Here is a 27,548-nt window from a genome sequence, read left to right as displayed (position 1 = left end):
GCTGCACTGAGAGTCCTCTCGGCCTGGAAGGCTCCTTCCCCAGCCTTTCCAGTGGCTGGCAGTGTCATGTCTTTAGGTATCTCTCAAATGGGACCTCCTCTGAAAAGCCTTCTCTGATTCCCCTCCCCTGTAACCCGAAGTCACTGAACCTTTTATTTTTAAAATAAGTTGAACCTTTTATTTAAAAAAATGTTTTTATTGATTTTAGAGAGAGATATAGGAAGGGAGAGATGAATAGGTGACCTTTGGGTACATGGAAGGACATTCAACCAACTGAACCATAATGGCCAGGGTGAAATGAGCTGAACTTTTTAAACAGAACCTTCCTAATATCTTTCCTGTTATTCTTTTCCACAGAAAGTTGTCCATTTCCTTCATAGCACTTTTCCTAATCTGCAGTTCCCAGTATACTTACTTATAGTTGATGTCCCTCACCTAGAAAGTAAGCTTCATGAGAGCAGGACCTTATCCATCTTTTTTTTTTTTTTTTTTTTAATATATTTATTGATTTTACACAGAGTGGAATTGAGAGGGATAGAGTTAGAAACGTCGATGAGATGAGAGAGAATCATCGACCAGCTGCCTCTTGTACACCCCCCACTGGGTATGTGCCCGTAACCAAGGTACGTGCCCTTGACCGGAATCGAACTCAGGACCTTTCAGTCCGCAGGCCGACGCTCTATCCACTGAGCCAAACCGGTTTCAGCGGACCTTATCCATCTTGTTCACAACTGCATTCCTGGCACCTAGGGCAGTGCTTGGTAAACAGTAAGTAATCAGTAAAACAACTAAAAAACAAAAGCCCTCACTTAAGTTCTGATGACATCCATTTAATTTGGGATGTGAGTCAATGGACAGTTATATAGAACGGTAAATATTTGAGATGGCATTTTGCTTCTGCCCAAGAGTGGACTGCAGCAAATGCTCACTGGATAAGTTCTAGCAGACCTGGGAGTACAGTCTGTGAGGGGAGGAATCCCGGAGACCCAGCTGTCTGAACCAAGAGTGTTGCATTCTGTGCCATGGAGTTGGCTTTGTTTGCATAGTTATGTGGGTCTTTAAACTAAGTCCACTCCAACCTCCCTTAAGGAATGTAGAGTTAGAAGACCAGACTTCAAAGAAGTTCCCATGACTCCTTTCTGTTTTTCCCATTCTTTGAACAGATGTTTTGTACCTCACTGCCTTACCTCTCTCCTTCCTAATGTCAGCAGACTTTAAAATAAGCTGAACCTTTTATTAAAAAAAATGTTTTTATTGATTTCAGAGAGATAGGAAGGGAGAGGTGAATAGGTGACCTTTGGGTGCATGGGAGGACATTTCAAACACCTGAACCATAATGGTCAGGGTGAAATGAGCTGAACTTTTGAAACAGAACCTTCCTAATACCTTTCCATCTAAACAGAGGTTGATGGTTGTTGACAACACTGACATTAACATCTATCTGATCAGAGAAAGCCAAATCCAGGTATTTTTTAAAAGCAAGCTTTTATTTTATATAAAAGTAAGTACATCATAATAAAAAAGGCCAAAAGACGTCTAGACCAAAACGGGTCAGCAGGAGTTGCATGGAGCACCTCTCGGCCATAACAACTTAACTACCAGTTGCTATGTGCTTACTGTAGCCAGTGAATAGGCTGGATCAGGAGGTGGGGTTGACGGCCAACCTCGAGGCCCCTCCTGGCTGCCTGCCTGCCCCTGATTGAATGACAGGCCTGAAAAAAAAGAAAATAAAAACAAATAAAGAGAGGGGCCTGCCAGCCAAACATCTCCTCCCTTCCCTCCCCCCTTCTCCCTGGCCAGCCACATCCCCATCAGCTCGTTTCACCATGATAGGCCTTTAGCACCTGATCACAGCCTCCCCATGGCCACCCCACCCCTCATTGGCCCCCCAACCGCTGGCCAATCGCCAGAGACACCTTCCCCCAGCTGGCCCAGCCCTGATCAGGGGCCCTGTCCCAGGGGGGCCAGTCGGCCAACCTCCTACCATCTCCTCCTCCCGACAAGCTCAGCCCTGATTTGCCCTGATTGGGGCCAGGCTGGCCAGACCCCACCCGTCCACAAATTTGTGCACTAGGCCTCTAGTTTATTAATAGTTTACTACCCAAAAGAACTATTAAAGATGAAGCTGTTTGCTAGGTAAAGCTGTAAAGACACTTTTCATCCAGTAATACCACTGCATGAACTGAATTCAACTTTCCTGAAACAGAAGGCTGGAGGCATTTTAAAGGGTGGAGTGTGCTGAGGGAAAGGCACTGAGGGCTGTTATGGGGGTGGGTGGATGACCTATGTGATAAGGTCATCTGGGTTTGTTAACGGGTGGAGAAACACATTTCTATTTTTAAAGCAGGAGGCCCTTGTGCAAGTTGCAGAAAGGTGCCACTTACATTGGGCCCTTATCCTTCCACCTGGACGGGAGGTAGAACAAAGTACATCCCCCTGAATGTTTGCTTTTCAAAGGGGCTCGCAGGTCCTTGAGGAAACAGTTCTGGGTGGCCGATTCCGCACAAAGGGCAGAGAAAGGATTTGTAATAGCAAGCTTTCTAAAGAAAGGGGTCCTGGGCCTCTCTGCCGATTGCCAGGTTTTGCATGGAATAAACAATAAATTCTCCAGGCAGCGTGGAGATTTCTGGGGCTGGCATTTTAAGCGGGGACGTGGAGGGTGTGGGCGGGTGTTATTGCTGGGATCCTCCCTAGGACACCCTGAAGCTGCTAGAAGCCACAGTAGAGTTTGGTCAAGTCTCCAGGCGCAGTGATGTAAGATGGAATAGTGGTTTATTTTATTTTATGTTTTTAATATATCTTATTGATTTTTCAGAGAGGAAGGGAGAGGGATAGAGTTAGAAACATCGATCAGCTGCCTCTTGCACACCCTTTACTGGGGATGTGCCTGCAACAAGGTACATGCCCTTGACCAGAATCGAACCTGGGACCTTTCAGCCGCAGGCCCACGCTCTATCCACTGAGCCACACCGGCTCCGGCTGGAGGTGGTTTAGATGGAGTCCTTACATGACAAGAGTTCTGCAGTCTTCAGAGCTGTACGTCTTCAAGTTTGATTAATCTGGCTTTTAAAATAGTGAGGGTCTCATAACGTCTTTGTCTATGACACACCATTGTCACATCTCAGTATGTACTTAAAAGTTAAATATTTGCCACATTCACCAATCCTGGTTAGTAGTTGCTTTTCCCAACTTCAGTTTGGCAGTTTATCAGATTTTCCTTTTTAAGGAGATATTTTTTATTCACTTTAGAGAGGAAGGGAGGGAGGGAGATGGAGAGAGAGCCCCAGTCGGTGGCCTCTGGTGCTCACACGGCCCGGGATGGAACCCGGGACCAAGGTGCGCGTCCGGACCAGACGGGCACGCGACCTTCTGGTGCCCGGACGACCGTCCAGACAACCGAGCGGCCGGCCGGGCGGTGGGTCTCATTCCCGCCTGGGCGTTCGTTGCCCCTTCGATCCCGCTCAGGGCTGAGCGCCTGTTTCATAGATGGCCTACTCCTCCCGCTCGTCAGGATCACCCCGGGCAACGCGCAGCCAAATCGAGCAAGTGCAGCGAATAACGGGTTAAAAAAGTAAGAGAAGAGCGCCGGCCCCGCGGGCGGCATCCCTCGCCCCCCTCCCTCCCCCGTGACCGCTTCCTCACATAGGACCAGGACGCGCGTGACTCATTCAGCACATCAGCTGTGTGTAATCCTTCCTGCCCGCCCCCCCAAAGCACAACAAATGTCTCCGAACCCCATTCCTCTTTTCCCTCACCACTTCCTCGCCTTCTTTCACTCTCGCTAGTCCCCGCCACCGCGCCCCCCCACCACGCCTGCGCGGAGTGGGAGCTCTGAGGAGGCACGCGCGACGCGGCGCGGACCGCCTCTGCTTTGCGGCAAAGCCGTAAAGAGAGCTGCCTCTGCTTTGCGGCAAAGCCGTAAAGCGCCGCCACGCAACTGCGGTCCCGGTTCCGGCTCGCTGTTTTCCCGGACCGCGGGGCTGGGAGCTCCGGCGTCCTTGGCCGGTCTGGCTCCTCTCGTCCGCTGGGGGAAGCGCTGGACTGTTGTTTTGGGAGGGCTCCTGGTCCCCTGGTGTTGATGAGATTAGACCGAGCTACCCCAGTCTCGGGAACGAAAAAGGCCGGGTCCTAGTGCCCGCCGGCTCCCCGGCGCCCGGGCCTGCAGGGTGGGCGGAGGCTGTGGCCCACGCTGAGAGCGACCTCGCCGCGGGAAGCCGTCCGTCCGCGGGCGCCGATGGCCGGACGCCTCTTGGGGAAGACTTTAGCCACTGTGTCTCTGTCTGTGGCCTTGGCCTCGGTGACTGTCAAGGCCTCGGGCTCTTGCAGCATCCCGGAGTGCAGGTATCCTCCCGCCCCCTCCTCCTGGTGCTGGCCCCTCCCCAGTCCTTCTGTTGCAGGTGGGAACCAGCTTCCGGGCCGGCGGATTCTGTAGGCTTTGCTTGCGGCTCGGATTTTTTTTTTTTTTTTTTTTTTTTTTGAGTCATATAGAGAGACACGCTTTCAAAAAGGCTCAGAATGTTTTTATCTGCCCTTTGAAGGAAACGGGTGCCATCCTTCCTAAGTCACCAACGTTGTTGTCCTGAGTTTGAATAGCACTTGTTCGGGTGTGGTGTTGTCCTGTGCTGTTTTCTTCTGGTTAATACTTAAAAAAACATTGTCATTAAAATGAATACATGCATATAGTTTAACTGTGTAGCCAGTATAATTGGGTGTAAAATGAAAAGCGAAAGTTGTCATTCTTCCTCTGAAACTCATTGTAGATAATGTATGTAGTCTCTGCCCCTTTCTGGATTTGTCAACTCTGGATGAATGTAGGGGTTTCTTGTGTCTCATACTGCCTCCTGTTTTTTATTTTCCTCTTTTCAGGTTTTTATTCTTCGAGTCCATTGTTCAGGAAACACATAATGGCTACTGAATTATTCATTCAAACTTAAGATCTTTGCATTCTGTTAGTCATCTCTATGGAATTGTAAATGTTGACAAGAACCTTTTCTTATTCTAACTACTCTTTCATGGAAGCCTTTTTTTTAAATTTTATGAACATAAAAACGTTTTGAAACTATAAAAATGATTAAAAAATTACTTTTTCCCTGAATTATCTGTCTATTTTGGGTAAATGGTTCTGTTACCATTTGGTTCTTTTTCCTTTTTTCCCCCTCTCAAACATCTGGTGGACACTTGTTATCCATCTATATTTACATGAATATTTCAAATATACAGTAAAATGTAGATAATAAGCATTGTTTTCTCTAAATGGGAGGGCTGATTGAATATTGCCACCGTGTACCAGGGTGCCTAGACTGGAAGGTTTCCGTGTGTGCGCAGGTAGGTGGACAGGCTGGGAAACTTCCTCTTACCCCTTTTCCCTGGGGTCTGTGCTGGTGGAGCAGCTTCTTTGCTGAGCGTAGCAGCTTTAATTTTACTTCCTCAGTGTGTTGCAGAATGGCAAGCCCAAGTTTCTATTGTGCTAACACCAATATTCACAATGAAAGACCTCGTTCTCATTTTTCTTTAATTTTTGGCGTTATCCTAATGTAACTTGCTGGCTTTTTGTTCGAAGGGCAGGGAGGGAAGGGGACTGATTTTCATGGTTACTGTCACACTGTCCCCTTACAGGGGTCTTCAAACTACGGCCCGCGGGCCACATGCGGCCCGCAGAGGAGTCTGATCCGGCCCGCCAGGTTTTTTGGGCAGTGAGCGCAGCCGAGGTGTTACAGTAGGAATTAGTAGTTCATATAGTCCGGCCCTCCAGCTCTCTGAGGGACCGTGATCTGGCCCCCACTTTAAAAAGTTTGAGGACCCCTGCAGGCTTAGGACATTTGGACCCACTTACTTCATTTTTGAAACCTCTCAGGGTCCTCTTGTAGGAATGCCATCTTTTCCTCACCCTTTTGTGAGTATTCTCAAGTGTAATTTGCTCTACTTTGGTTTGTAGGTCAGTATCATTCCACCTACTTGGAATCTTTCTGAAATTGGTTGAAATCTCTCCTTCACTCGGTGGTGTCCTGTTCTCTCTTCTTGCTGTGGATGTTGTTGCCTTTTACCAGTAGACATCTGTCCATCTCTTCAGTGGGATTTGGGAGGGAAGGAATAAACATCTATGTTCTCTGGAAGTCACTAATGCTGCTTTTTGATAGAGGCCAATAGAATAATGTAAAATTGCTTGGCCATTATTCTTCATTTTTATAATGCTGGAAATCCTTTAAGGCAGTATTTATTAATATACAGAGTATATCTAAAACCTGTGACTGCTTACTGGCTTGGAAGTAAAAGCCAAAAGTTAAGCCAGCAAGTATGTATGTGTTGAGCATCAGGTATCTTACATTGCAAGGCATCCTGGAAGAGACAAAAGAAAGTTAGCATCTAGAATTTTACTGCCCTTTAATAATTTGGGTAAATCTAGAAAGTCATAGTTTTGTAGTTGGTTTTTAAACAAGTATATTTTTAAAATTGATTTCAGACAGGAAGTGAGAAAGAGAGAGAGAGAGAAACATCATTGATGAGAGAGAAATATTCATTGGCTGCCTCCCCCCCACCCCCCCACCCCTGTTGGAATTTGAGCCTACAACCCCAGGCATGTGCCCTGAATGGGAATTGAACCATGACCTCCTGGTTCATAGGTTTATGCTCAACCACTGAACCACACTGGCTGGGCTGTAGTTGGTTTTTGTGGTTTGACTAGAAAGTTGCAAATACCTATTTTATAGAAAAAAAAAAAGTATATAAAGATGGGAGTGCTTCCAAATTTTCCATCAGGATTTATCAGCAATGTATGGAGAATGGTATATATTTTATTCCTGTGAATATATGTAAATATATATGTGAGCTGAAAATGAAATTGAGATGATATAGCATAATCTTAAGAACCTACAGTTGGGAACAAGCTTGTCTGGGATTGGATCCTGATCCTGCTATCAGTTTTGTGACCTTGATAAACTGCATTAGCTTCTCTGGGCCTTGGTGGTCTTATTTCTAAAATAAGTATAATAATACCTAAACTTAGAATTGGGAGGATAAAATGAGTTAATTATAGCATAAGAATAGTGTCTTGCACATAGCTTATACTATGCATATTTAGTTATTGGTATTGCAAATTTGCTTTATTAAAAGTACTGCCTCAGTATTGCATTTCTTCAAGTTTGACTGTTTTTAGGAATTGGTTTTTGCTTTGTAAAATGAGCTTTATCATCTACTTAATTACCATTTGCTTGGTCAAATATATTTTTGTACCTATTTAGTAATCTAATAAAATAATGGAGGCTGTATATATGTATATCATATATATGATGTCCCCCCCCAAAAAATGTGTACACACTTTGAATAATTACAAAGGCAGTATTTATTAATATACAGTTCATTTTCAAAATTGAGCTGTCAGCTATTAATGTGTGTATATGCTTGCTCTGATTCCTTTCAGTGTATCACATTTAAATAGCAGGTATACTATAAGTACTTCTTACTGTGGTAAATACCTAGTTTTTGAATTTTTGCTGTTTTTCTTGAAAAATTAAATATTTTTGGGAAAGTAACCAAGTGTGTAAGTTTATTTTGTCAGTGTGGGAACAGATTTGTGGAATTGCACATACTTGTTGCTCAAGCAGGGAACACAGAGCCTCATACTTAGAAAACATTTTTGGCACTTTGTTAGGATAGAGTGGAACAAGATCAGTGTTTCCTGTTGAGCATCTCATTAAGACCCTTGACTTTTTTCTTACCTTACTAAACCATGAAAAAACCCTCTTAATTTTATAATAGAATTGAGTTAAAGACTAGAACTTCATATGTAAAATTTTGCTTTTCTGAATGTACATGCCTGATATGTATTTGCATGCATGTATTGCATGTATGCTCATTTTTATTGAGTATGGGTTTAGTATGTGTGATGGATGTTCATTTTGAATGTTCATTATTCAGATTTCCAAAACCATGGCAACTTAGTCAAGCAAAACTCACCATGACATTAAAATAATGGGGGTGGGGGGGAGATAACCTATCACTATTTTTCCTTAAGGATTTTTTAATCCACCCCAAGGATATGTTTATTGATAAGAGAGAGAGAGAGAGAGAGAGAGAGAGAGAGAGAGAGAGAGAGAGAGAGAGAGAGAGAGAGAGAGGAGAGAGATACATCAATTGGTTGCTTCCCCCATGGGCCCCAACCAGGGATCCAACCTGCAACCTAGGTATTGGGTCGGCAACTAAGTAATTGCGGATTTTTAAAAGAAAATCAAAGACAATTTTTTCATGGAACTAAATAACTTTATTCTGTAATGTATTGCCCATTTTGATCAATGACCTTTTGCCATCTTTCAGGCAGCATCATAATCCCACGTTCAAAAAACTTCTGGTTTTTATTAGCAAAAAACTGAATCAGGTACGATTTGACATCATCATCATTATTGAAATTTTTACCATTCAAGGAGTTTTGTAAAGATCGAAACAAAAAGTAATCAGATGGTGCAAGGTCAGGACTATATGGTGGATGTGGCAAAACATCCCAACCAAGCTCCATTAATTTTTGCCGAGTGACCAAAGATGTGTGTGGCCTTGCATTGTCATGATGGAATACAACACCTTTTCGATTTGTCAATTCGGGCCGCTTTTCTTCAACTGCATTGTTTAATTTCGTTAGTTGTTCAATGTAGACATCAGAATTGATCGTTCGGTTGGGTGGTAAGAGTTCAAAGTAGACAATTCCTTTGTATTCCCACCAAACTGATAACAAAACCTTCTTTTGATGAATATCAGCTTTTGATGTTGTTTGAGTTGGTTCACCTGGCCTGCTCCCTGATCTTTTCCGCTTGATATTGTTGTAAACAACCCATTTTTCATCGCCAGTTATCAGTCATTTTAAAAATGGATCATTTTCATTACGTTTCTTTAGCAAATCACAGCTGCTAATGCGTTGCGTTAACTGTGATTCTTTCAGTTCGTGAGGAACCCATGTATCGAGTTTTTGAACATAGCCAAGTTGTTTTAAGTGATTTTCAATGCATGTATGTGATACATGAAGTTTCTCTGCAATCTCACGTGTTGTACTGTGACAGTCTGAATTGATTATTGCTTTGATTAGGGCGTAATCAACTTCAACTGGACGACCAGAGCGTTTTTCATCTTTGAGTGAAAAATCACCAGAACGAAATTTGGCAAACCAATTTTGACACTGCCGTTCTTTTAAGGCTTCGTCACCATAAACAGCACATAACTTTTTATGAGCTTGCGATGCGTTTTCCCTTTGCAGAAATAAAAAAGCAAAATATGACGAAAATGTTCCTTTTGATTTTCCATTTTTCAACGAACGCCAAACGAAAACTACAAAACAGATCAAAAAACTTTTTTTACTGATTAACAGCTGAATAGCCAACTATCAAATAACAAAATGTGTTTTACATTTGTACTACGTCTGCAAACTAAAAATTCAACTGAAGCCATATATGTGTGAAACCCGCAATTACTTAGCTGCCGACCCAATATTTGCCATGACTGGGAATTGAACTAGAAACCTTTTGTTGTACAGGACCACTCTCGAAGCAAGTGAGCCACCAGGACTGAATCTACCACTTTGAATAAAATTAGTCATCTTACATTTTGAAGAGCCCCTCCGGGGTTATTAACTTTTTTATAGGTCAGGCTTCCCTGATTATTGGGTGTTTGACAATACTCCACAGATGCAAACTGAGTGCAAAATGGAATAGCAGTTGTTTCAAAGTCTTTAAATAAGATGAGAGAGAACAACTTAAATAGCACGTAATGGTATAGACAACCAAGAATTGGAAAGAATTAAAACAGTTAATAAAAAAGAAAAGATAGTTTGGCAGTTTCTCACAAAATTTACCGTATGACCCAGCAGTTGCCCTTTTTGGTATTTACACAAATGAATTGAAAACTTAATGTTCATGCAAAACTTGCACACTGATGTTTATAGCTGCTTTATTCATAATTGCCAGAACTTAGAAGTAACCACGATGTCCTTCAGTAGGTGTATGGATAAATAAACTGGTATACCTGGACGATGGAATATGGTTCAGTTCTAAAAAGAAAGAAGCTGTTAAGCCATGAAAAGACATGGAGGAAGTTTGGATGCACATTACTAAATTAAAGTAACCATGCTACATACTTATGATTTCAACCATATGACATTTTGGAAAAGGTAAAATGAAGCGAGTAAAAACATTCATGGTTGCCAAGGGTTGGAATTGGGATCAGGTAGCAATGAACTGGTAGAGCTCCGAGGGTTTTTTAGGCCAGTGAAACTACTTTGTATGATACTATAATGGCTGATACATATCATTATATATGTGTCCAAACCAATAGGATATATAACACCAAGAGTAAATTCTAATGTAAACTCTGGACTTCGAGGGATAATGATGTGAAGGTAGATGCATCTTTTGAAACAAATAGTGACGGGGAGGCTCTGTGTGTGTTGGGGGTGGGGGTGAGGCTCTGTACTTTCCACTCAGTTTTGCTCTTCACTTACATTTGCTCTTAAAAAAAAAAGTCTTATACTTGCTCTAAACAATAAAATCCATTAAAAAAAACCAAAAGGGCAGATAGTAACCTTGGCTGCTTGCTTCAATTCAGAGACTGGTACATGGAAAATAAATGATTGATCTTGTTAAAAGAGAAGGTTGAGAAAGGATAGTGTTTCAAGAAAGAATGATTTGAGTATCACAGGATTAAAGGAGGTGTGGGGACCCTATTCAGAGTATGCCAGATGCTCGAGGCCAATTTGAGTTTGGAGGCCCTATTCAGAGAACACCAGATGTTCAAGGCCACTCTGAGCATGGGAATGTAATCAGGATGTCCAAGGACTATACACAGGTGCAAAATGCAAAAATCTATGCACTGTGCAAGCATACCCTTCTATATTCCAGATGACTGATGTTACTATTTGGAAAGAAGCCTCTTTTGTCTTAAGTAGTATAAAGTTGTTACTGACTAGCCAGTATGAGGCTGCATTATCTGCTGGGTACAGAGGCAGCATGAGGCTGCTCAGATAATGGCTGTAGGAACAGAGGCTGCTGCTACTATGTAGGAAAGCTGCATTGTTACCTAACCGATGTTCAGCTATAGGATTTTGCTTTGTTTTGTCTAGTGCAGAGGTTCCCAAACTTGTTTGTGCCGTAGACCCCTTGCCATGTTTTTCGGTTTTGGGTAGACCCCCTACTTACCTGATATTGATTTTTTTGTAAATTTCTAACTGTAGTGAAGTTTAGTGTTAAAATTTAATAAAAAATAATGTACCTACTTTTCTCCGGCATTCTCAAACAAAATAACACTGATTCACTATAATTTGTATGATAAACTACCAGTTTATATATTTTTAAATATTTTCTCAGCACTTTCCTATTCAAGATTCAGGAAACGAATGAACGTATTTTTCTCACATTCATATTTATAGAGTGACGAATTGAACAAGTCGGTGCAAGTTCGCGAAGCTTTGAGACAAAAATTGGCAAGAATGTTTACTGCGCGTATGCTTGTAACAAGATGATACTGGTATATCATTATGTGCAGGTTTTTATCCTACAACTTACACAATTTTATAAACATATATAATAAATTTTTTACTTCATAGGTACTTTTATAAATAATTTATATGTTTTTATATTATAAGATAATATGATGTAAATAAATAGGTACTATCAGTGTATGTTGAGATCCACTATCGTGGACCCCCATTTTCATTTCATGGACCCCCAAATTTTTTTTTTCCGCTGACGTAGACCCCTTGCAGGTTGTCATAGACCCCTGGGGGTCGATATAGACCACTTTGGGAATCACTGGTCTAGTGGCTCCTTGTTAGCAATGGCTACTTGGGCTACATGGCCACTGGCTTCTACAATAAAGATTCTCTTATACACCCACAACTTCTCATGGCTTCTTCGTCTACCACCCAGGGTTCAAGAAGGTCCAGCCCCTGGCAGAGGGGCTCAGACCCGACTATTAGTGGTAGGGCAGGCTCAGGACCTGCTCTTCCAACAGTGGCGCAGCAAGTAGCGTCTTCCCCTGGTGGTCAGTGCACATCATAGCAACTGGTCGACCAATCAACTGTCTGCCCCCTGGTTGTCAGTGCACATCATAGCTAGCAGTTGAGCTGCCTTAGCATATCATTAACATATTACACTTTGATTGGTTGAATAGTTGACTGGACGACCAGACACTTAGCATATTAGGTTTTTATTATATAGGATTTTAGATTTATACCTCTTAATTTTACTTTAAATTTTAGTCTAAAGTTTATAGTTTGTATAATTATCACAGTCTGACTTTAAGAATTATTATATTACTTCATGTACAATGTAGGAACCTTATTACAGATACTTATATTTTCTAGTTATTACTCCTTTGTGTTATTTTTGCCATACATCTTACATATGTGTCTTAGATTGTAGATTGCTCCTAAAAATCTTATTTCTTCATATATACTTAGACAGTTTTCTTTTACATTTGTTTTTATGGTTGAATTTTCATAATACTAGTGTGTGTAGAGGCCTGATGCATGAAATTTGTGCAAGGGGCTCCACCCTCGCAGCTGCGACTTGCCTGACTCTCAGCCCTGGCTTTCTCTGAAAGTTCATCTGGAATGTCGTCTGAAAGGTCATTTGGCCATCTGGTCTAATTAGCATATTATGCTTTTATTATTATAAATACATATTTATTTATTTAAATTATTTTTCTTTTCCCCTCTCCCAGAAGCTCATTTTCATCGTGTGGGTCTCTTCTTAACTCCAACATCATGTCTGGTTCTAATGGTGCCAAAGAGAATTCCCACAAGAAGGCCCGGACATCCCCTTACCCAGGTTCAAAAGTTCAGCGCAGCCAGGTTCCTAATGAGAAAGTAGGCTGGCTGGTTGAGTGGCAAGACTATAATCCTGTGGAATACACTGCACTCTCTGTCTTGGCTGGACCTAGGTGGGCAGATCCTCAGATAAGGTGAGCAAATTAGCTGGCATTAGCTGGATTGTAAGACTGTTAGAGAAAGTAATGGCTGTATTTGTAAATTATCATTTTGACAGCTGAACTATTTTTATCTAGTGCTTAATTTTATTATAACTTAGTTTCCACATTTGCTTGAATTCTTGCCAAAGCTAGATACTTCATGTTCATTTATTTTTTGGGGGCTTTCTATGATGATCTTTCTAAATGTGTCTATTTTGCTACTGAGTATTTTGTTTTATGAAATGACAAGTAGTGTCTGTTTTCATTTGTTCTGTCTTGGTTATCAATAGAACATCTTTTGTGGTTGTTTTCCAACATAGCTAGACTTGTATTTGAAGAGGTGAAAATATTTTTCAGAAATATTTTCCAAATTACTAAGAATGGGGTGATGATAAAATTAGAGCAGTGTGAAAAATTAGAAAAGGGATTGATAAAGGAGAGAAGGAGGAAAGCAAAATAATTGAGCAAAAAATGCTTTGACTAAAGTCATTAAAGTGCTACATTGACTCATATTTTATATTTATATTCCTTTTAATAAATACAATGATAAGTTTTAAAAAATTTGCTACCTGTGATCTAGGCACTGCACTAAATGTTTTATAAGCATTATTTTATTTTATTCTTATAAGTATTCTGGAAGGCAAACAGGATTATTATTTCTATTTATAGAAAAACAAGCTAGTTTGGGGACCCTTTCATATATTTGATTTAATGGGTAAATTTATTGTAAATCATAGTCTTCTTGAGACATCATTTAGTCATTTAAGTAAAAAGTTTTGCTAATTGGATAGATCCAGTATTAGTTCAGTAGGTTGTTAAATTTTACCACTGACTTATTGCTGTCATTTGACTTTTGACCCACAGTTTTCTTATTTTATCCAAAGATGTGTTTGTAACTTTGTAATAGTACTTGGATTATGAATTAATTATGAAGCTCAGCTGTGGAAAAATTATTAGCTTTAAATAGTTTCATTTCCTGGATTTTAGAATTACATTATAAATACACATTATGCACAATTAAAATTAATGATATTGGCAGGACTGCTATAGAGTATAAATAGAGGATCATTGAATACATTTTGTTATTTTTCACTCAATTTTTGAACATTTGAATATATATTACCATCTAAATTAAGCTTTATAACTAACATTAATTCTTATTTTGCATTGGTATTCTTGTTAATAGTGAAAGTAATTTTTCTCCCAAGTTTAATGAAAAAGATGGCCATGTTGAGAGAAAGAGCCAGAATGGCCGGTATGAGATTGAAAATGGAAGACCTAGGTATGTACTGGGAATGGAACTTTTTATAATAGTGGGTCTTCAAAAGGTAGAAAATATAATGAACAGTTATAAAGTGCTTGTATGTGCCAGACATTGTACAAAAGAATTTATGTATGTGATCTAATTAAATTGTTGCAATAACTCTGTGGGTGGATATTTCTAGTTCCATTTACAAATAAAAAGAGAATGTAAGTGATTTGCATGTAGTTCATAAGTGGCAGAGGCAGGATCTGAGTACATCTTTTTGTAACTCAACCTTAGAGGTAGAAGTAATTGAATAAGTTAACAGAGAAATGATTGAAAATTGTATGTTAAGCAGTTATTTATTAAATGTGATAATGCCTTAAAGTAAGAATTATCCAAACATAAGAGTAAAAATAAAAATAACCCAATAATGTAATATTAAAAATCTTTGTATGCTTTTAAAAAGGATTTTTCTACACAACTCCAAAAATTTCCATTTCCTTAAGAAGGCATTATAAAAGTTTAGAAGAAATGTAAAAATTAGAATGCTCCAAATAAAACAAATGGAGGTTCACAGTTTTGTAATCATGGTTCTCACGACTTACAAAAATGTTGCAATTTATATTCTTAGTTTCTTTAGGACAAGGAAAGTAAGTGCTCCTCTTGTTTCAACCTGGTCCTTTAGTTTTGCTAAATTCTTTTTTTGGTTATAACTTAATCACCTTTGTAAGTTACTGAATCTTTTGAAAGTCATACTATCCTTGTATTTGACTTATTCCTTAGGTTCTTTCCTTGGTAAAATATATTAAAAGACTAGAGGCATAGTCAAAATTTGTGTGTGTGTGTGTGTGTGTGTGTGTGTGTGTGTGTGTGTGTGTGTCCTCAGCCCAGCTTACACCCTCTCCAATCTGGGACCCCTTGAGGGATGTCCGACTGCTTGTTTAGGCCTGATCCCAATGGTATCGGGCAGTCGGACATCCCTCTCACAATCCAGGACTTCTGGCTCCCAACTGCTCACCTGCCTGCCTTTCCTCGATTGCCCCTAACCGCTTCTGCCTGCCAGCCTGATCATCCCCTAACCACTCCCCTACCAGACTAACCAACGCCTAACTGCTCCCTGGCCAGCCTGATTGCCCCTAACCGTCCTCCCCTGCTGGCCTGGTCACCCCTAACTGTCCTCCCCTGTAGGCCTGGGTCCCCCCCAACTGCCCTTCCCTGCAGGCCCAGTTGCCCCCAACTTCCCTCCTTTGCCAGCCTGGTCACCCCTAACTGCACTCCCCTGCAGGCTTGATTGCCCACAACTGCCCTCCTTTGCAGGCCTGGTCCATCCCAACTGCCCTCCCCTGCTGTCCTGATCGCCCACAACTATCCTTCCTTGCAGGCCTGGTCCCTCCCTCTTATATCATAGAACAGCTTTGGAAATGATCCTGCTCCTGGATCAAGTTCAGAGCTGAAGACAAGCAAAAAGGAAAGTTAAATAACAATTCACTTAAGGCAATATATGTACTTTCAGTACAGATATGTGATAGTGCTACTGAATTAGGGAGGGGATACTATTTTCCTTTTATTGATCTTACTACCTTTTATTGAGTCATATCAAGTTAAGTTAAAAAAGATGAACTCATTCAGCTGATTTTGTTTTTCCCCCCCAGAAATCCTGCAGGACGCACAGGGTTGGTTGGTCGAGGACTTTTGGGGCGATGGGGCCCAAATCATGCTGCAGATCCTATCATAACCAGGTAAGAACTAAAAAACATTTCAGTAGCAGAGAGCTAAGTGATTAGAAAAACACAGACTATAACCATGTGCTTACACATATAGATATAGGTTTATGCACATACGTATACATGTATTATTTGTATATACTAGTGTACATCTTTCTATGTGTTTGTATATGTACGCATACAAACATATACATATGTACACACATAAAATCTATATGTTAAAAGGACTTTATGCAAAATTACAGTGATGTGATAACAAGTGTGAAGCTGTATGATTAGGTTAGGCATTATCTACACAAAGTTAATTCATCAGGATACTTATTGATGAATTAACTTATTGATGAACCTCTTTGTTCTCAGAATTGAGTAGGTGCTTTGTAGGATATAAAGAAGATATAAAGAATTATAACAGTTCTAAATTTCAGCTTCCTGTCATTGAAGAGCTAAGGCTTCATTTGCAAGATGGAAGATAAGAAATAAGAAAACATATCTAAGTAAGATGGGTAGTGCAGCATGCTTTAGAGAATTAGAAGATTGCATGTGGGCAGGAAGATGGTAAACCAGTGTACCCAAGAATGGCGTTATGAAGGAGGTAGATTAGAGCTGAACTTGAGTCCTGGATGGGGGACAGGAGGAGGCCTAAGAAAAAGCCTTGTAGTGATACTTATTTGAGTATTGAGATACCATGAAAAGATCAGCATGGTTAGATTCTTGTAGGAGAATAGTGAATGGTAAATTAAACTTAAAATTAACTTTTATGCAATACTCTTGTGGAGAATATTAAGTGCCAGAGTTAAGAAGTGTGAACTGGAGACATTGAAGGTTTCATAACAGGAAAAAGGCACTCTCTTTCTGGTGCAGATCTATCTGGTAAGCTAAATCATATACTGAAGGTCCCTTGGTGAGCGGAAATCAGAATAAAAAAGATGAATCTAATGTTTAGATGGACTTAGCATAAGTCTCCATAGAAATCATGTTTCTGACACATCTGGAATTTTCTGTCATCTCTGTCATCCTTAAAATTTTTTATTTTATTTTTAGGATTTCTTCACTGACCAACTCCCTTCTCACATGTAGTTGTTAACTTTTCTCCTTTAAGTAATGCAAATAACCTCAATATTCTTACTTTTTTTGTTTTGATATTTTAAGGGCCTTTCTCACAGGATACTTTTTCTCTCATCTGAGATATAATAATGATTTCATAATTTAACTCTAGGAAAGCAGCTTATTTTTCTTATTTTCAGGTTACTGGAAAGGGTACCAATACTGATTCTTTTACTTGACCTTTCTAGTCCTCTGCCAAGAGGGATCTTACTCTTAGTCCTTTATGTTGCACCTCAGTTTTATCTTTCATCTATCCATTTACCTATTTTCCATCCATCCAGTTATCATCCATCCATCCATTCATCCATCCATTCAGCCACCCACTCATCTAACTACCTACCTGTCTACTGGATCAAGTCCAGAGATGACTGAACCCAAAACCTGTCAACAAATTTACTTTAGAAACTACAGTTTAAATGCGATAGGAAGAGTTAATATATTGTTATTAATGAATATAAGTAAAATAATGTAAGTATTAATGACAGTATCGGTTTCTTTCTAATTTTGGTGAGGCTTGCTAAAAGCAGGAAGGTGTGAAACATTTGAAGGAGGAATGATAGTAAGGGGACAAGAAGCAGCAAAAGAAGCCAGAGAATTGAAAGTTAGCCTCTAGCCAAAACCTGTTTGGCTCAATGGATAGAGCGTCAGTCTGCGGACTGAAAGGTCCCGGGTTCGATTCTGGGCAAGGGCATGTACCTTGGTTGCGGGCACATCCCCAGTAGGGGGTATGCAAGAGGCAGCTGATTGATGATTCTCTCTCATTGATGTTTCTAACTCTCTATTCCTCTCTCTTCCTCTCTGTAAAAAATCAATAAAGTATATTAAAAAAAAAAAAAGAAAGTTAGCCTCTAATTAGCTTATCTTTATCTGTAGTAGACCAAATATGAACTCTGCTTAAACATGGCGATTGTATGTCATGTTTTTTGAAATGTAGACTTTATGAGCATAATTCCATCATTACACAGATGAGAGAACTGAAGCCTTAGAAATGATGGTCCAGGCTATAAAAGAGCCCACAAGTGGCATCTAGCTTTCAGTACTCCTAGGTTGATGTTCTTTGCTGTGCCAGTAATGCATATATTAAAGGATGGGTTCCTCTAGAATAGAGGAGTCACATTGTGGGAAGGCAAGGCAGCAAAGAATGAAAGATGTTGAAAAATCAATAAGGCTAAACAAATTCTTTTTTTAAAAAATTTTTTTAATTTTAATTTTTTATTTTATTTTATTGATTTTGTACAGAGAGGAAGGGAGAGAGATAGAGAGTTAGAAACATCGATGAGAGAGAGTCATCGATCAGCTGCCTCTTGCATACCCCCTACTGGGGATATGCCCGCAACCAAGGTACATGCCCTTGCCCGGAATTGAACCCGGGACCTTTCAGTCCCCAAGCCGACGCTCTATCCATTGAGCCAAACCGGTCCCGGCAGGCTAAACAAATTCTTAAAAATATAGCTCTACTCTAGGTATTTTGCTAGATGTTACTAGTTTTTCCATTTGTTTCTCACAAAATTCCTCAAAGTAGGTATTAACACATCTGTTTTGTATACCTGAATAGAGACTCACTGAGGATAAGTGACTTGCCTAAGTCTTGTAGATCTGAAATTTGAATTGAGTATTTGGCTGTAAATACTGTGCTTTCTCTCGTTTTTTTAAATTCTCACCTGAGGATATGGTTGTTTGTTTTTTAATTGATTCTTTTTTTTTTTTTTTTTTTTAGAGAGAGAGAGAGACAGACAGACAGACAGAGAGAGACATTGACGTGAGAAACTCTGATCTGTTGCCTTCTGTAAGTGATTTAACCCAAAACCTAGGTATCTGCCCTGATCCAGAATTGAACCTGCAACTTTTTGGTAAACAGGATGACATTCTAACCAACTGAGCTACCTGGCTACATTCAGTTTCTTAAACACATTTTATTTATTTATTTTATCCAGTGAAAGATATTATAAATATATATATTTAAATCAACAGACTGGGGACTCTATTGAACACATCATTTTATTTTACAACTTAATTTCTCTCGTGATTTGTCTCTCTGGCATCCTTAAAAACAGATGTTGTGACCTGGTGGTGTGGCTGAGTGGTTGAGTGTCAAACTGTGAACCTGGAGGTCATGGTTTGATTCCTGGTCAAGGCACATGCTGGGTTGTGGGCTCGATCCCCAGTGGGAGGTGTGCAGGAGGCAGCTGATCAGTGATTCTCATTGATGTTTCTATCTTTCCCTCTACGTTCCTCTCTGAAATGAATAAAAACATATTTTTAAAAATGTTCTTACCTGTAGAGAATTTAAAAACAAAATTTTGTCTTCTTGTACCAATTATTCATTCATTTCTAGTTACTATATACTTAAAAAACTGTGACTGTGGCTTATAGTTTATTCACTTACATGTACTAGGTGTACTGGTTAATGCAGATTTTGTTGAATAGATGGAGCTGCACATATATTGACATATGTACAATTTGATATATATGCTATATTGTTGTATTAGACAAGAAGCTTCAAAACTTCATATGTCAAATTTGCTGAAGGTGTTAACATCATAGATATTTTTACGCTTAAAATGTTGGATTTCGTGCCCAAAAAAAGAGCATTTGCGGGAAGTTATAATTCATTACTTTATCTTGAAGAAAAGTGCTGCTGAATACTTTGGGAAGCTTATGGTGAATATGCCCCATTTCAAGATACTTGTGAACGCTGGTTTAAATGCTTTAAAAGAGATGATTTCGATGTGAAAAACAAAGAACGTCCAGGTCAACCAAAAAAATTTGAAGACCAACAATTACAAGCATTATTGGATGAAGATGCGTGTCAAACTCAAAAACAACTAGCAGAAAGATTAAACTTTGCTCAGCAAACAATTTCTGATCATTTACAAGCAATGGGAAAGATTTTAAAGGAAGGAAAATAGTGCCACATCAACTGAAGGAAAGACAAATGGAAAATGGAAAAGTCATCAGTAAAATGTTGCTTCAAAGGCATGAAAGAAAGTCTTTTTTGCATCGAATTGTGACTGGCGATGAAAGTGAATTTATTTTGGGAATCTGAAATATACAAAATCATGGGTTGATATAGATCAATCATCAACATCGACAGCAAGGCCAAATCGCTTCAGAAAGAAGACAAGGGTCTGCGTTTGATGGTATCAGGAAGGTGTGGTGTACTATGAGCTTCTAAGACTAGGTGAAACAGTTAATACTGATCACTACCGACAACAAATAATCAATTTGAACCAGGCTTTAATCGTGAAACAACCAGAATGTTCCAGAAGACACGGCAAAGTAATTTTGTTTCATGATGATGTACCATCACACACTTCAAAACCAGTTAAAGACACATTAAAAGATCTTGCCTGGAAGTATTAACCCACCTGCTGTATATTCACCAGACCTTGCTCCTTCAGATTACCACTTGTTCCAATTGATGGCACACGCACTTTCTTTCTTTCTTTCTTTTTTTTTAAATTAAATTATTATCTGTGTACAATACATATTTTAACATTGCCCTCCCCCCATACATACCCTCCCTCCCCAGAGTTTTGTGTCCATTGGTTGTACTTATATGCACTTTCTGAGCAGCACTTTAAAACATACAAAGAAGTGGAAAAATTGGGTCTCTAACTGGTTTGCCTCAAAACAAAAAAAGTTCTATTGGGCAGTATCCACAAATTACCTGAAAGATGGGGAAATGTGTATTACTTTAAAGCACTTATGATATTTCTCTTGAAATGATCGTATTTTCTTTGATTACAAAATCCTTAACTGGTACACCTAGTATAGCTCCATTGCTAGACTATCAGTTCTTCCAGGGGAGGACTATCATATCTCACCTATAATTCCTCCCCTGGAAGAACTGATAGTCTAAATCTGTATCATATAATCTGCTTTTCTGATACCACAGAGTGAACTATAAAAAGCAGATATTACCAGATCTTTTACACTACTTGTAATTCTTAAAAAGGGTCTGTGGACTTAAAGAAAAAACATCAAACTTCTGTAATTTCTGTCTTGGTTTTAAACTTATTTTTTGGTTATATTTTAGTACTGTAAAAACTGTTTATATTCTGAATATTCATTATGAAAGTAGACATATTTCTAATACAAAATAATTTTTTTGGTAAAAAAAGCTGATTTGAGGTAAATTTATGTGTACTCTGTTATAAAGAGAAATACATCTCTATAACTTTGACTCAAGCTTGAACTAGAATTTTGGCTTTTGTGCTAAATTAGTTATGATCTTACATTACTATTTACAGGTGGAAAAGGGATAAAAGTGGAAATAAAATCACCCACCCTATTTCTGGAAAAAACATCTTACAGTTTGTGGCAATCAAAAGGAAAGACTGTGGAGAATGGGCAATTCCAGGGGTGAGCATTAAAATTAAATTAATGTTTTAAGTTCTGTTTAGTTTGATTTATTTACCACAAGATCATTGTGTATGGACCTTTTCTACTCTACTTATCCTCCATTCCTCAACACTTCAATTAGTAATTCTTTTGTCATTCATCATTGCAATGACGTGTCATTGTCAGTAACAACTCTAGGATAATAAATACAACAAGGCTGTTTGAATCTGAGTCTGAATCTGAACCCCTTGGGAAAGAACATGGACTTTGAAGTTAGACCTAGGCTCATATCCTGACCTAGGTCTTTCCACTTTCAGCTGAGTGATATGGAGTTCTGACCTCATCTTTATAATAAAGATCATCTCATCTACTTAATAGGATTACTAGAAATAGCATGCAGAGCAGTGGTTATAAAGTAGGTACTCACTAATGTTGGGTCCCATCTCAGAAATCAACTCCAAGCCCAAGGTAAGATTTTTAGCATTTTTTTTTTTGTTGAATTGTGATAATTTTAGAAATAATAAATTAGATAATTTTTATTACTTAATAATTCTTATAGTTTTAAAAATTCCATATCATCAGGAAGAGTGTACTTTGACTTCATATCAGTGGTATATATGTAAAAAATAAGCAAATATATATATATATTTCTTTTAAAATACATTTTTACTGATTTTAGAGAGGAAGGGAAAGGGAGAGAGAGATAGAAACACCAAAGATGAGAGAGAATCATTGATTGGCTTCCTCCTGCACACCCCACACTAGGGACTGAGCCTGCAACCCGGGCATGTGCTCTGACTAGGAATTGAACCATGACATCCTGGTTCATAGGTTAACATTCAACCACTGAGTCACCCCAGCAGGGCCCAGTGGCATATTTTAAGTGGCTTTTAAAAAACGTATATATGTATGGCAGAGTTTTATATTTAATGCCCTAATGTTAAATGGAGATAGTTTTATAAGAGGATGACTTTTTATACACATACCACTATTTGCAAGAATTGATTTTTCTTTGTAAGATAAAAATAGAATGGAGATGAATATCTCAGCTAACTGTGATGAAAGCCTAGCCAAGTAGTAAAACTTGGCTCATACCGAGTACAAAATGTAATAATGATTTCATCATAGGATTTTATATTTTTACTAGAGGCCCGATGCATGAAATTCATGCACAGGGGGGCGGTGTCCCTCAGCCCAACCTGCACCCTCTTCAATCTGGGACCCCTCATGACTGCTGGCTCCCAACTGCTTGCCTGCCTGATTGCCCCTAACCTCTTCTGCCTGCCAGCCTGATCACCCCCTAACCACTCTCCTGCCAGCCTGATCAATGCCTAACTGCTCTCCTGCCAGCCCGATTATCCCCAAATGCCCTCCCCGGACAACTTGGTCACCCCAAATGCCCTCCCCTGCATATTCCCTCTTTATTAGATAGGATTTTTTCTTTAACATATCGAACAACCCTAACTGGTTTGGCTAGGTGGATGGAGTATTGGCCTGCAGACTTTAGGGTCCCAGGTTTGATTCCAGTCAAGGGCATGTACCTTGGTTGGGGGCATATACCCAGTGGGGAATGTGCAGGAGGCAGCTGATCGATGTTTCTCTCTCATAGATGTTTCTAGCTTTCTCCCTTTCTCTTCCTCTCTGTAAAAAATCAAAATATATATTTAAAAAAAATAAACCTTTAAGATTCTTCCATATCTGCCTGGCTGGTGTGAGTCAGTGGTTGAGTCCCCAGGCTGCAGCAGTTGGGAGGGGATCACACCATGGGGGTGCACACCCCTGCCAGGCTAAGACCCCAGGCTGCAGGTTTGTGTGTGTGGGATCACTCCGTGGGGAGTGGATTTGTTTTTGTTTTTTATAAAGGCTCAGGAGGGCCTCTGGGCAGCATTTCACCAGTACACTTACTCTGTAGGCTCTCAGCGGCAGCCGTCCCTGAGACTTGGGGACTCCGCTGGGGCTGAGACAACTGGGAGCCTCCATCTTGTGGCTATGGGTGCCACCATTTTTGTCACTGAATGACGGTTAATTTTCATATTACTCTTTTATTAGATAGGATTCTCATTTGAAATTCCAATTAGGGAATTATTGTCACTGATCATTTTGAGAATCATTCATCTAATTAGTATATTTTGTTTGCTAACAATGCAGACATAGAGGAAGCAACAGAGCAACATGAACAAACATCCCTTCCTCTCGGTGCTCACACTCTAGTGGGGGAGACAGATAATATAAGATAAATAACTAATTATACTGGTATCTTAGAATACCACTTTCTAAGGAAGGGGATTAGGACATGTTTGAGATTTTGCCATTTTAGACAGAGAGGTTAGAGAAGGTCTCCCTGAAAAGACCTTTAGTAAAGATTTGAAGGAGGTGAATCCATGAATTATGTGAATGTCTGGGGGAAGGCATCTTGGACAGAAGTAATATAGCGAGTGAAAAGTCCCTAAGATGAGAGTATGTTTGGCATGTCTTAGGAACATTGAAAAGGTCACTGTGGCTGGAATGCAATGAACGATGGGGAAAGTATCAACTTTCTGTATTCTTTCTTGCTTCCAGGCCTTCCTTCCTTAGCTGGAAAGGAGTCTGTTAGCTCACTTTACCATAGGCTAACCTTGGACCAATTACTGTGGTCAAATATATCTGTGATACCCCTGATAGGCTGCTTCTACTAGAAACACATGGTTTAGGGAAGAATATATGACAGAGGAATAGGGATCGTGTTTATGGGCAGATAGACCAGTAAAGGTACATGCATCACTCAGTAAATATTTGTTGGATAAATTAAAGCTTATTACTTTTCTTCCTTTTTTTCTTTTTAAAATGTGGCCTTAGGGGATGGTGGACCCAGGAGAGAAGATTAGTGCTACACTGAAGAGAGAATTTGGTGAGGAAGCTCTCAACTCTTTACAGAAATCCAGTGCTGAAAAAAGAAAATTAGAGGAACAGTTGCATAAACTCTTCAGCCAGGAACATCTAGTGGTAAGAAATGGTGGTTCCTGGAAGGAGTTAGTCCTGTGCATTGGTGTTAAAAGTTCACCTGGAAATCTGGTAGATCATCCTCTGATAAAGTGAAATATTGTATGTTTGTAAAACCCGTCCATAAAACAACTTAAAATTGTAGTAGGTCTACACTATAAATAGATTTCTTTAGTTCGATTACATCTATATATATAAAAGGCTAATATGCAAAGTGTCCCTGAGGGAGTTTGACCAGGAGACCGGGAGTTCAATTGCTCTCTATTGACGTGTGCTGACCACCAAGGGGTGGCATGGAACGAAGGAATGTCCCAGCCAGCAGCTGGAAGGAAGGCCTCAATTGGCCCTGATTGCTGGCCAGGCCTAGGGACCCTACCTGTGCATTAATTTTGTGCACTGGGCCTCTAGTTTATTATAATACATTTTTTTTCTGTTAGTTTTTGTTCAGACTAGGTATGAGCTAATGTAATACTGAGCTCACCCATCCAACAGAAAACATTAATTTTTTTGCATGAATTCAGCTCTTTTGGAAGGACATTTACATTTGAAATTATGTTGTTCAGAGTTTCTCTGGTTTATAACCATTTAAATCACATTTCTGTTCTGTCTACATATCCTTTGTAAAAATTTAAAAATCACCTTATAAGATATAGGAATTATCCTTTTCCTTATAAGAATAAGGAAAAGGACCAATTTTCTTTTTTGTTGACTTTTTTTTTATTGCTTTGTTTTCTTTTTAGAATTACTAGTATTTCTTAATTATTTATCTTATCCAGTCCACATTTGTGTTAGATAGCTAGATCCAAATCTTTTCATGTATTAATAGTTTAAATATTACTCTTTACTAACTTTACTTATATATCTCATTTAACAGATACTTAAATTATAAAGACTTTAAAAAAAAACCATACTGCTCAAATATTATTGTTACTAAATTTTGAAACTAGAATCTGAGATGTTGAGGGTTTTGTGAATTTTAAAGCTGCCTCAAAGGTTCTTAAGAATATTTTTCTATAGGAAATTTAAAATAAGCATAAGGAATGCTATATTAAAGATGCTATGGTATTTATATTTATTTTTTATTGTGGTAAAAAACACATAATTTACCTTTTTAACCACTTTAAGTGAACAGTTATGTTAATTATATGCACATTTTTTTGGAACAGGATATTTACATTGCTGATTTTAATGACAGTAACATGCTTCTGCTCTACTCATTCCTGTTTCACCCTACACTATTTTTTTTTTTTTTTGTATGCCTTCTTTTAAAAATAGATATATAAGGGATATGTTGATGACCCTCGGAATACTGATAATGCATGGATGGAGACAGAAGCTGTGAACTACCATGATGAAACAGGTAATTTTACTTATGTTTATTAAACTGACTGGGTTAGAGGATCAGTCTAAGTCCAGCAGCATATTAAGGCACGATTAAATCTGGACTATTTTAGTAACTTAAGCCAATCAACTACTAACTATGGGATTATATTTAAAATTGTTGATATTAAAAGAATACATAGAAGAAAGCCTTGCCCCAGCTGGTTTGGCTTAGTGGATAGAGCATAAGCCTGCCGACTGAAGGGTCCCAGGTTCGAATCTGGTCAAGGGCACATACCTCGGTTGCAGGCTCTATCACCAGCCCTGGTGTGGGAGGCAGCCAATAAATGTCTCTCTCATATTGGTGTTTCTCTCTCTTTGTCTCTGCCACTCCCTTCTACTTTCCCTACAAAAAATAAGTCAATAGAAAAATATCCTCAGATGAGGATTAGCAACAACAACAAAAAAAGAAAGCCTTAAAAGTATTTTCTTTAATCCATTGGTAGTACATAAAATTAAGATTGAATTTATGGACTAAAATTATTTGCCTTAAAGTTATTAAATTGAATAGTGTGAGTCCATTTGTATAAAATAAAAAAAAACAAAAGCAACTGGAGATTTGGGTAGGAAGTATGGCTAGGATAAAAGAAATGGGATTTACATCTGTCTTACTATTTGAAATAATTTTATAACAAATGTGTGTCAACATAAACATTATTTAAACCTGTGGAGAATTTTCATTAGTTTATCTGAGCCAAACTGTCAACAATTGCCAGGAAGCAGTCTCAGTGGATTGAAAAAATGCCCTGGGAAAATGGCAGTTTTGTACCATTTTATACATGATTATCAAAAGAGTTGTAAGTGGATTACATGAAACATGTTGGTTATAGATTAGGGGTGTGGGAGAAAGCAAAGTGGGGGAAACCTCTAGGTGAGAGCACTTATTTTTAATTTATTAATGTAATTGATAAATACTTCTTTTATGGTTTTTATTTGGTGTCATACTTAGAAAAGTCCACTTACCCTAAGACTATAAAACAAATCACCAGTAATTTTTTTTTACATTTAAATCCCTAATTGCTCTGGAATTTATTTTGATACAAGGTTTCATGCATTAGTACGAATTTTACTTTAGGATAATACTCTTACTTTCTAAAGAGGAAAGCTTTCTTACTGGTACCTCCACTTAAAATTTAGAAACCTGGTTAAAATTCGGGCATTTGGAAAATTTGGAATATCCTAGTTTTTAATTCACTTGGCCACCTAAGACGATGATTGCTTACTTGTTGTTAGTAAGAATACTTGGAGATGCAGTTTTGCTGAAAAAGAAATGAATTGCTTTTTCTTGGTGATGCTTTTTCTTTGGTAACCAGGTGAGATTATGGATAACCTCACCCTCGAAGCTGGAGATGATGCTGGAAAAGTGAAGTGGGTGGACATCAGTGATAAACTCAAGCTTTATGCTAGTCACTCTCAATTCATCAAACTTGTGGCAGAGAAACGAGATGCACACTGGAGTGAGGACTCTGAAACTGACTGCCATGGGTTGTAGCTCACAGCCTCATGCAAGCCAAAGGCCAGCAGAGGAGCATGTGCTGCAAAGGAGGCAATATCACAGAACTCAAACAAGCAAGCAGGGTTGGTAACTGGGAAATTATTTTATTCACTTTTGAAATGATTTTTTTTTCATTTAGAAGGTTTTACATCAGAATAAAATTAGTAAATATGGTGAAATATAACACGGTATTTTCTGCTTTCCAGTCAAAAGAAATATAAACAATCATATTTTATATATATTCAATTTAAGCATGCTTTTAACCAAATTTAAACAGGTTTGATGCTCTGAAGAACTGTAATCTGAATAAAGATGAATTTCTGATGAGCCCTGA

The 27,548-nt window shown here is 39.0% G+C and overlaps 1 protein-coding gene across 1 annotated transcript; it reads left to right on the top strand.

Annotated features, from left to right (window-relative positions):
- The first annotated feature begins 3,820 nt into the window (after window positions 1–3,820).
- NUDT9 (nudix hydrolase 9) lies at window positions 3,821–27,548 on the top strand. The gene is made up of 8 exons (XM_084895600.1): window positions 3,821–4,341; window positions 12,697–12,936; window positions 14,129–14,224; window positions 15,841–15,927; window positions 21,270–21,381; window positions 24,196–24,342; window positions 25,615–25,699; window positions 27,033–27,548. Exons 1-8 carry the CDS (start codon window positions 4,235–4,237, stop codon window positions 27,209–27,211), a joined length of 1,053 nt encoding a protein of 350 aa, XP_084751726.1. The 5' UTR covers window positions 3,821–4,234; the 3' UTR covers window positions 27,212–27,548.

Source organism: Pipistrellus hanaki (assembly GCF_964339955.1).
Source record: "Pipistrellus hanaki genome assembly, chromosome: 1".
NCBI classification, from domain to species: domain Eukaryota; kingdom Metazoa; phylum Chordata; class Mammalia; order Chiroptera; family Vespertilionidae; genus Pipistrellus; species Pipistrellus hanaki.
This window is presented reverse-complemented; position numbering and strand designations above follow the sequence as displayed.